Source organism: Rhamphochromis longiceps, linkage group LG3 (assembly GCF_057381845.1).
Source record: "Rhamphochromis longiceps isolate RC_006_pf linkage group LG3, R_longiceps_female_GT1.1, whole genome shotgun sequence".
Taxonomy (NCBI): Eukaryota; Metazoa; Chordata; class Actinopteri; order Cichliformes; family Cichlidae; genus Rhamphochromis; species Rhamphochromis longiceps.
This window is the reverse complement of record NC_140559.1, coordinates 8,579,489-8,591,342: the sequence shown is the minus strand read 5'-3', so window position 1 is coordinate 8,591,342 and position 11,854 is coordinate 8,579,489. Positions and strand designations below refer to the sequence as shown.

Sequence of the window (11,854 nt, the reverse complement as noted above, 5' to 3'; positions counted from 1 at the left end):
TCAGGAGGCCGTTACTTTAGTTTTGGCCTTCTTAGGCCTGTCAAGAATCATTGCGGGCAGTTTGGCTTTACGGCCCTAAAAAAGAAAAAGTGCAAACACCAAAAGAGCAGAGAGAGACACACACACACGCACAAAGTTAAATGCTTTTGTTTACATGGTGTAATTGTGTATATGTTGCAGCAAATGCACAATTTCCAGCCACATTGTCACTTCATTGATACGAGTAACCCGGATTTATTTCAGGTGACATCAAAATCACGAAATGTATACCTACCCCAATCAAACCTCTGAAAACCTGAACTGACATGTTCTCTGTGTTGATTCTGCGCTTGATCTTGTCTTCTGTTATTGTGTAGGTTTTCTTTTTTGAGCTTGGTACAGATAAGCGACCATGTACTCTGTAAACTGTACTAGTTCCTTCTGAATCAGTTTGGAATTCTGTATCTGCATCGATCCTGTCAACATCATCAGCAGCAGCATTATCTGTACTCAGACTTGTGCCGTATACTTCTGTTTCTTTTTCTTTGTCTTCAGTCTGTGTACCTTCATCTCTGACTGTCAGTCTTCCTTCATCTCTGACTGTCAGTCTTCCTATCTCACTGTTACTTGTCGATTTGCTGCAGATGTTCTCTCCCTTAGGAACTTTTCCTTTGTCAGTCACTGCCTGATGCTTTCCCTGATGACATTCTTCGCTGGCTACTTCTATTGCTCCTCCTGTATAGCCACCTACTATGCTGCACAACTCCTTTCCCTCTGCTGTGCTGCACTGTGCTGTTACATAAAGAAGAATGATATAAACAGCACTATATCAATTTAATTGTGAAGGGAAATCCCCACAATACGACACAGTTATGTCTAAAATAGTTTTGTGTAAAAACTGGATCTTGAAACGTCCACTTTAATTACACAGTCCTGGTGTGCAAAGGCAAAATTACGAAAAATCTTTCACTTTAAACATTTTTGGACATTGTTTAGTTATATTGTGACTTACTCTCACAGAAGATACAGATGCCACAAACGGACTTTGAACAACGCATGTGCTTGTATGCACCACATTTCTGGCACTGCACCTGTGAATTAAAAAAAAAAAAAGAAATAAACAAACAAAAAACAAATGAACAAAGTCCATTATATAAACAATCTATATGGCTAAGGACATGTCATAGCGTACCCGGTCTTTGGCTGCAATCACACACCAGCACTGACTGCACTTCCTAGTTTGATCTGCAAAATATAATTTGTTTAAGTACAAGTTACATTTTCCAATGTTAGAGAAAAAGAAGGCAGCTAATTTTATCTTTACCTATTGAGGAAAATAAGTAGTGGCAAAGTCGGGACCTGAGCTTTGGGATTTCAGTGTTGTACTCCTCCACTTGTGTTTTACCGTCAATGAGAGATTGGGCAAACTAATAATTGACGAAGAAAAAAAAAAAATAAGAAAAAAAATTAGATTAACAAAGAAATGGGTTTTTTAACACCCCCCCCCCCCCCCTCCCCCAAGAAAAAAAAAACAGAGCAACCAAAGCAAAGCATTACTGCTGAAATGGTTCAATCTACAAAAAAAATTGAGATTTTACCATCCTGCCTCTAAGGCTTTAAAAACCGAATAGGCAAAAATGTAAACATTACTTATATAGGTTAAAGCTAGTTTTCAGTACCATTATGACATGCACTCCACATGAGTTCCCATCCTCTTGATGTGGGTGGCTCACATGTGACAAGGTCCACTCTCCAGTGCAGCCTCTTGCTGAAGCAAATGAGCTGAGAGATCGCAGTTATTACAAATAAATAGAGAAATCAATAACCACGTTCGGTAATGATTTCAATTAAATTAAATATGTTATGTTAAATATGTTAATTAATTACCTCCAGTTTTTCAACACCGCACTTTTTCTGACCTCCGACTCTCCAAATGAATTCATATAGACTATGGTCCTCTTGGGTATGTCACAAAACTGTTTTGTAAAAAGATGGATATGGTAGGCTTGGGCCTTGAGCTTTCCTAATGAGGGACACCGAAAAGTATCATGCACTAGAGAGAGTGCAAAATCTGTGCAACTGTTAAGGTTCAAAATTGAGGAAGGAGAGTACAAACCACCCTTGGTCCAGAAGGTCTTGGTCAAACAATGATTTTAATGAATACACACGTGTGGGAAGATACTCTGTACGCCGACAGCAAGTGATCTCCGACTTAATCAAAGCATAAACAGATATTTTATAGCATCAGGGTTTGATTTACTGACGCCCCTTCATGCGTCACAGATACATTTTATACATAGATCAGATCAACACCACAATGGCTTTTACCCCAGAAGATCATCTTCTATTTTCATGGCTTGGTACTTTCCGTTCTTGTCTCAAAGTGAATTGTTCCTCTTTCTTGCCGAGACAACAAGGACGGTTCCTCTTTTACCGAGACACTTTTGCAGTTACAACCAGACATGACTAATCTCTCCTCTAAATAAATTTAACTCATGTGTGTGTGTCACGACCTCACATGCTCTTTCTCAATTCACCTGTTGCACTTCTGACTTTTCACCAGACCAGAGGCTCACTGAGACTATGTGTATGTCTTCTACTAAATAAATGTTTTAACCAAGAACCTCTACTAAAACCTTAATATAAAATGATCTGATATATAAGTGTTTTGTAAGCATGTATTGCAATTCCTTCTATGGCTCCAAGTCACTTGCACAATAGATTGTCCGAACATCGCGCCGAACAAAGCTTCCGACCCCCAATTAATTGACCGAGCTCCAACTCTTTAATAAGCACAGATATGCATTGTGTATAAAATAGTCATAACTGCACCTGAAATACAAGGTCAACATAATAACTGTATGCATAACATCTTAAGGCCTTCTTAAAGCTATCTGTTACATTGTTAAAGCCTCGTTTTAGCCTGCTGCTCAAAATAACTTTCACTTCTGCAAAACTCTCCAAGCCTGTTTCCTGTCCTGTTACTTTTAGCCTTTCTGAAAGACACACACTGTTCAACCCCTGAATGCAATATAAACTCCAGATTATATTATTAATGCAATGGTAATGATGACAATTATTTAACAATAGCAGTAAAATAATTTCCCTGCTCCACACAACTTACAAACAAGGTCCAGTGGCTGCCGTTTTCCAGACAGGCTCCAATCAATTTCTCATACATCTGAAAGATGTTTTTCTGGAAATAAAACGAATGTGACAAGTATGTTTTTCTGTCAAGAATGACACTGCAAAACTGCGAAAGCTTGTCAGGTGAGACTTGTAATTAATTCTGCAGATACACAAACATATAGAAAGTGTCATTTTTTGTTTACATTAATTAAGTTCTATAGTGTGTACGAAACAAATCAAGACCACAGACTCAACACGCACCACTCAATTTTTGGTGTTCTTTATCAGTTGGCCAAGACAGAAATGTTTTAATCTGTGTGCATTGCTTTTGAGCAAGTCTTTACACAGAAAAGGTTTCAGAAAGGTATTTTTCAGGTTCTTCTGACAAGGCTTCAATTTTGGAAAATGCTGTTTGTTTATAGTGGCAACTTATAAACCCTTTGTGATAAGAACATACACTCAACAAAAATATAAACGCAACACCTTTGTTACTGCTCCCATTCCCCATGGGATGGACGTAGAGACCTAAAATTCATTCCAGGTCTTGACCTGACTCCAGCTCGTCGCCGTAACAGACTTGTGTGGGCAAATGCTCACATTCGATGGCGTCTGGCACGTTGGAGAGGTGTGCGCTTCACGGATGAATCATGGTTCACATTGTTCAGGGCAGATGGCAGCTGAGAATGTCCCAGTTCTTGCATGGCCAGCATACTCACCGGACATGTCACCCATTGAGCATGTTCGGGATGTGCTTGACCGGCGTATACGACAGCGTGTACCAGTTCCCACGAATATCCAACAACCTCGCACAGCCATTGAAGTGGAGTGGACCAACATTCCACAGGCCACAATTGACAATCTGATAGACTCCATGCGACGATGTGTTGCACTGCATGAGGCAAATGGTGGTCACACCAGATACTGACCGGTTCTGGGTCCCCAGACCCCCAATAGCGCAAAAAACTGCACATTCCAGGGTGGCCTTTTGTTGTGGGCAGTCTGAGGTACACCTGTGCACTACTCATGATGTCAGATCAGCATCCTGATGTGGCACACCTGTGAGGTGGGATGGATTATCTCAATATAGCAGATGTGCCCACTACCACACATTTGGACTGATTTGTGACCACTGTTTGGGAGGGATGGTTATATTGTGTATCTGGAATGAATTTTAGGTCTCTACGTCCATCCCATGGGGAATGGGAGCAGTAACAAAGGTGTTGCGTTTATATTTTTGTTGAGTGTAGTTACCACAGTCCAAGTCATACCTTCAAAAAGTATGCACTTTGTGCTCTTGTGGACCCATCCAAAATTTTTCCTGTGATTTGGCTTGGTATTGGATAAATGTGAGGGAAATTTTACAAAAATAACATAAATACACCTATGTTTTCAAATACATTACAAAAAACGTAAACATGCTATGTCATTATGATCAAAACAGCTTTTCAACATACCTCACACTGCAAATAGATTAGGCCATCTATTACCTTATAAAACAAATAAATAAATACATATAAATAAAAACAGAACTAAGGAATACGATTCATTAAGTAAATTGTACAATGGAGTGTATTTAAAGCAGAATTTAACATTAGTTTTATGACAACATAAAAGGATTTTTATGTCAAGAGGTACCTCATCTGAAATGTTTGTCTGGTCAAACAGGGATTTCAAACTTGAAATACCAATAGAGTTTGGTCCAGCTACTCCCACAAGGTAATCTGTGAGAAAGCATATGCTGTAGTCAACAGATATCATTTTCTTTTTGCATGCTGCAACCATCATCCATTTCAGTCTTCTAGGAGCTTTGTCTGGTTGTAGTTCTTTTTTCTCCTCCTCTCCCCTCATCTATTAATTAAATTGTTTTCTGACCTTCCTAACTGTTTCCGACCTGTTTTCCCAATGTGATGTTTAAGCAATATATGTATGGTCAGAAGGGGGTGAAATTTTCATTGCAGTTGTACGTGTAACATTGCATGTGATAATAAAAGGCTTGATTGGTTGATTATTCAACATGAGTTGACATTTACCTGACATTGTGAAGGAGTCACAGTTTCTGTAAGGATGTAAGAACATAACATGTGGATTTGTTACACTTCTTTTTCACAAGTTAATAACAATCAATAATTTTCATTCCATTATTAACAAGCTATCACACGATGTCCCAGGGACAATATCTACACGATGTCCCAGGGACAACATTTACACGATGTCCCAGGGACAATATCTACACCAGGGGTGTCAAACTCAAATATACAGTGGGCCAAAATTCAAAACTGGAACAAAGTCGCGGGCTAACATTAATATTTATTGAAAAAAATCTTCCTCCAGATATAACAAGGAACCTTTTCTTACAGACTCAAATAAGTTTTGCTGAAAAACTGAATATGGAATAAGCAACGCTTAATACTGAACGATATATAACTTATATAAACATATATAACTTAATATTGCACACATGCAAAATTGAAATTCCAATTAATTAACATATCACTGGAATGCATTTCTTAAATAAAAATTGTATTTGCAGCCTTCTGATTTAAATTTTAGCAGTAAACTTTTTCCCCAGGCTAATAATAAATGTAAAAATAAAATAACAATAATAAACCACTTAACTAATAAAAATATCATTAAACGTGAAACCATTCAAGCCCATGTCTGGGAGTAGCAAGACAAATTGCACAAAGAAAATGGTAATTATAGCTCAGTTTGCTACACACTGATCTACTCTGATGCGTCCAAGCCAGACACCTGGCACCTCTTCTTGGATGCTAGTTCCTCAATGTCTGGGCTCAGGCTCTGAGCTGAGGAAATCCTCAGGATCGAGTGAAGGTGTTCATCGGTCAGACGTCTCCTGTGAGATGTTTTGGCCATCTTCATTGAGGAGAATAGTTGCTCACATAGGTAAGTGCTGCCGAACATTGAGAGCATCTGAGCAGCGTGGGTGCGGAGCCCAGGCATTGTGTCAGGGATGAAATGTGGAAATTGTGAAGCGCCCACAGCATCATACTTTGATTTCAGCGTGTCACTACACTGGAGTTCAATCAGCTCCATTTGGAGGTTTGTTGGTGCTTTTGCCACGTCAACTGCAAAAGGATTACTGAGCAGTTCAAATCGACATTTCTGGGCATCAAAGTCGGCAAACCGCCGGGTAAACTCAGTACTGAGTACGCAGAGTTTTCCAGCAAACTGTGCACATGGGAACACAGCAGTAGAGATTTGCATGTTCATCGTTTGGCAACAGGGAAAATGGCCCAGGTTTCCTTGTAGCATCTGATTCTGCCACAGGCACAATTTCGTTTTAAAAGCCCTCACTGCAGCGTACATATCTGTGATGATCAGGGGCGGAGCGTGGGGGTGGCTTACTGGGCTTATTAAGCCCGGGTTGTTTTGTCAGAAGCCCGGGGTCTTTTGGAGTGTAATTTTTCATAGTTAGATGCCTGGCTGACAACTGTATAAAACAAAAAGTACACACAATATTCGAAGCACACAGTGCACACTGTGGGAATTTACGACTGTGCGTGAATCCCCCTGATATTGGTATGATCCGAGCTCAGGCACTAAGCGACTGAGCGAGGGGGCGGGGCAGCTGCCGCCTGTGTGCGCTGTTGGAGAAACGGAGCCAGCCATACTAAGGAGAGCTTAAGTTTGACCAGGTACCAAAGCAAATCATTCGTACCGTACAAATAATGTAAATATGACGGTGCATCACGAAAGATTGATATCAAACTGATCACTTGACCAATATTACGTTACTTGCTCTTCAAGTGAATCAACAAATAGCAAAATGAAAAGCCGAACAAATGCTATTTCTTTAGAGAGTCTTAGCTTACGTGTGTTTATTTCATATTTTCAGTTCTTACCCTCCCCGACTAAATCGGTTTCAGTTATGTACTGAAATATAAGAATGGACATTAGAGGCTTCTTTCAAAGAAAAAACTCAGGTAAATGTTATTTTATATATTATACTTTGTATGTTGTTCAGTATATTTCTATGCAAAACAAGAGGGGTTTCAGTACACAGCAGGATATTCACATTTGTAACCAGATATTTACATACACTTTAGGGAGAAAACATAAAAATTTTTACTGTCCATCCATCCATTCGCTTCCGCTTATCCTTTTCAGGGTCGCGGGGGGGCGCTGGAGCCTATCCCAGCTGTCATAGGGCGAAAGGCGGGGTACACCCTGGACAGGTCGCCAGTCTGTCGCAGGGCAGTACATTTTTACTGTACAACATCAATTTAGAGTAAACTTTTGTTTTAGATAAATATTGAAATATCTTTTGAATTAGTTAAATGTCAGAATAAAAAGAGGGAGCTGTCTATTTTAATCACTTTCATCAAATTTAGGAGTACATATACACTAAGTTTATTGCTAATTAATAAGAAAACTCCAGACGATTCCATTCTGAGCTGCAGAAGCTTCTGATAGGTTAGTAGAGCCCATGTGAGTAAACTGGTGGCACACCTGTGGATGCATATAAGACAAAACACAGAGCCTGTTTCTGTGACATGGGAACATCAAGAGATGTCAACCAAAACACCAGGAAAAGAACTGTGGAGCTCCATAAGTGTGGCTCAAGTTTGAATACAATTTGGTGCCATTTTCAATTAAGAAATACAGATAGGTTCTCTCTCTTTCTTAAATTTAACAAATATGTTTTTATATTTATCAATCTAAAAAAATAAACATTTAGTCTGATTTGATCTTACAATTAAAAAAGTGTTTGTGTTTTGATCTGAAGAGTACATAAATATCTGGTTTCAACTGTATATTTGATGATTGTCAGCACAAAGAGGGAGAGAGGAACAGAGAGGGAGAGAGAGGAGCAGAGATTGAGATGGAGAATGAGGACAGAACAGAGATGAACAAGAGCAGGTGAGACACACATGTTAGTCAAATGGTCCTTTGCCAAAAGTATCACCGTATCATAGGTCCTCATGTATCTCGTACCTAGTGTTTCTTTTTAGGTTTGTTATTTTTCAAATTATAATAATTATATAAACGTTTCTCAATCTAAATAGTGGACTTTGGTAGAATTAAAAAAACAAGTGTAGTGCAGGTCTATGATGATTTTTAGTGCTACTATCATCTAGTTCTGATTCTGGTTCTGTCTTGGTTAAGTCCTCAGTAGTCCTGATTTTGAACTGTTGTAGTCCTGTTTTAATTCCGGATCAGTTCTGGGTCTGGTTGAATTGGGGTTTAGTCCTCGTGTCTTGATACAGCCCCGACTTTGTTCTGCCTTGCTGCTTAATTAAAAAACTAGTTTAAGGTGTCCTGCACATGTGATATATATTTTTCCCTATATGAAGTCCCACATGCATACTACCCTTTTGGGCTAAGCCCCAGGTGTTTCAAATGTCTGGCTCCGCCTCTGGTGGATACACTTGTCTCCCCTTTAAAGGAGACGATCCAAGTCATCCTTAAATGTTAGTGCTTTCAAATACACAAACATTTTTGAAGGACAAAAATGAACATCCAGCTTTGACTGTAATACAAAATAAATCTTTGCATGTGTGTTTTCAAACTCTCAGATGGGCAGCATATCAGTCTTGGACTGTCTGACCTGCAGCACTGAATGACCACCACACATGAGCATGTTCCTGCAACATTCAGCATCTGATCTGTCATCTGTGTGCTTCTGCTTTTGGTAAGTAGAGTTACCCAACTCCAGTAACTCTAAACACATGCCATCCATTTCTGACGGCCTGGTTACTTCCTGTCAGTTACTTTAGAAACCATGTGGTCACCTGACCTAACACTGTTTCTTCTTCTTCCCCTTAATGTTCAAGTGTCACATGTCAAACAGCTGGAGAGGAAACTACACCAGTGTACTGGGATGTTTCAGCAACATGTGCCAGATGCTGTTCCTTCATGGTGACATCACCAGAGACAGCCCCGCCCACCTCAGGACCTCGCCTTGATCATGATGATTATAATGATGACAGCGAGCGGAACTGAGACTGTAAAAATCCACGACCAGAATGTTTCTTTCTAATTATTAATGAATACTGAGAGCCTCTTTCTGTGTTTTGTCTGTTTTGTTTTTTTTTACCTCATTTGTTACTAACAAAGTTCACAAACTCACACAGTTTACATTTAGATTTAGATTTAAGTATTTATTGTCATGAAATTGCGTTTGGGGCTTCCATACAAATACAATAATGAAGAAAATAATAAATACCCCTTAAAACCCAAGTGTAAAAATTTAACCCAGTGTGACTCCAGTGCAATAAGACAATCCTTAGCAACAACATAAGAACATGACAAGTAATGTTCATAAGAAATTCAGACAAAGACCTGAGAAACGTGACAAAGTACAGCAATGCAACCCATTCAATATTATTGTACTGTGAGATATGATGTTAGATACGATAGTTATCTATTTAAGAAAGAGGGGGGGGGGCAGGAGGGGGGAAAGAGAATAAAGATATGATGCAACAATGCAGACCAGTTCAGTGCTATTAAGAAGTTGGATATGGTTATTGTCCGTGAGAGGGGGGCAGAGAGTTCAGGAGCCTCACAGCCTGTGGATACAGGCTGTTGGCCAGTCTGGATGTTCTGGCCTGTATAGACCTGTACCTTCTCCCTGAGGGCAGCAGATAGAAAAGGTGGCGCGCAGGGTGATGTTGGTCCCGCAGGATACTGTGCACCCTCCTCAGACAGCGAGTGGGGAAGATATTACTAATCTCTGGCAGACTTGTTCCAATAATTCTGCCAGCTTCTTTCACCACCCGCTAGAGTGCTTGCTGATCGGCCTTGGTGCAGCTGGGGAACCACACTAGAAATCCATACGTCAGGACGCTGCTGATGGCACAGTTGTAGAAGTTCAACATCAGAGATCTAGGAATGTGTGCGCTCCGCAGTCTCCTCAGGTAGTAGAGGCGCTGTTGGGCCTTCCGTGCAACTGAGGTGATATGGTTGCCCCAGGACAGGTCCTCGGTCACAGTTACCCCCAAAAATTTCATTACATTCTGTATGTTTCCATCTTTACCAGCCACACTCTAACTGCATTTAAGAAAATGATCCTTAGAAATCATCCTTTTTCTCTTTTGTAATTGATGATAATTCAGTGAATATACTGCGCTGCTTCCTTTTATTGCGTCACACATTGCTTTAAGTTTTTCAGTGTCCAGTTATTTTTTACTGCTGTTTGAATTCTCTGTATGTTTGACCCTGTAGACTGTTTGATGGACTGCTTGTCTTCCTGTTTGTAACCGCCGCCTGTTTTTTAATAAAGATTTGGATTTCTGACTTCAACACAGCCTCTGCGTGTCCTCCCTTTGTGTCCTCTTCCTCTGTGAATGTGTTGCATGTGTCACAGATTCATTTTATTAACAGCTTTCCCACAGTGAGTTGCATCAGCATTCATTCACAGCACATTTCAGAAGGATTCAGATTAATACAGTGATCTTACAGTCAGAATGATCCTGACAGAGTGCCACTGTAAATGATCTTTCATCAGGTACATTTTAAAGTTCAGTATTTCAAAGCAGGAGTTATGAAGAATCATGCTGGCATTAGGACTAATAATATGCACTTACTAATAATATGTACTCTGCCCGCAGCTCTTTGAGTATGGGGTAGATAAGGGCGCAGAGAAACCCTTATTACTAATTTGTATTATAATTCAATTTTCATGAAATATTCATATTCAGTATCGGTCCTTTTATATTATAACCACGTATCCACCCAGGCTCATGGTGGGCAGGGCTCTGTCCTGGGATGCTTGAGTACAAGGTAATGTAGACCCTGACCAGGTATCCAGTCTGTCAGAACTGTTTTCAATATTTGTTTCAAAAACATGAGTGACAACAAAAATCCAACTAGGATTCTTGCATATGATGAATGAAGTCTGTCTTTGACTGTATTGTCCAGCTGCTCCATCAAACCCCCAGCAGGTGAACCTTATTCATGACATAACACGGCAACAATGTAAAAAATGAAACAGCAACAGTCTAAATGTAAAGTGCATTCTAAAGTCCTCTTCAATAAATCATATGCAAAGAGTCATTCGGGACTGTAAAACGTGAACTACAGAACCCAGAGTCTTCATCATTAAATCTCTGGTTGCTTCATTTTTCTATCCTATATCAGATACTTTAAGGTTAGGTTAGGTAAAGTTGCATTCTCATGGTGAGGCAAAGTGCTTTATGTGTGTGTGTGCGTGTCATGAACGGCTATAAAAGGCCTATAATTAAAGAACAAAGCGGGGTTTGAGTTCGAGTTGCAGCGACTGTCACTACTTGTAAAAGGAACGCAGCCTTCCTGCGGCGGACAGCTAATAACAGGAATCGGACGCGGTCCACCCAAGTCCACAGCAACCACCATAGCAACCGCCTAGCATGACCTTAAAAACATATTCTGTCTTCATAACTATCAAAAACATGAAATGATTTGCAAAGTGTGAAAGTGTTACAGCTGCAGAGAGCTATGGCGGTATCTTTGGAAGCTGTTTACATAGCTAATAATATACGATGTAACCATGGAGACAGTCAGTCACGTGAGCTAGCGGTGCACGTTTACTACAGTGAATAAGGTGATTGTGTGCACAGCGTCCACACGCTGCAGAGGGTAAAGACATTACTTCAATATTGTTTTATATTGATATATATTTGCCTTCTGTTGACCATCACTTCAGGTTCACCATCACAGTTTCAGCAGACAGATGCACACTGTCTAAATATGAACACATTCAAAAACTCATGTCTCAGAAATAAGCACAGCTGTTCATGTTTGTCAT

At 39.9% G+C, this 11,854-nt stretch overlaps 1 protein-coding gene across 1 annotated transcript; it reads right to left on the bottom strand.

Moving 5' to 3' along the window:
• Positions 1-1,922, bottom strand: LOC146672727 (uncharacterized). Its single transcript, XM_085400902.1, has 6 exons — positions 1,899-1,922; positions 1,304-1,406; positions 1,172-1,224; positions 992-1,070; positions 275-771; positions 1-75 (listed from the first exon to the last, which is right to left on the bottom strand). The coding sequence occupies exons 1-6, from the start codon at positions 1,920-1,922 to the stop codon at positions 1-3; spliced, it is 831 nt and encodes a 276-aa protein (XP_085257028.1).
• Between the last annotated feature and the right edge of the window lie 9,932 nt (positions 1,923-11,854).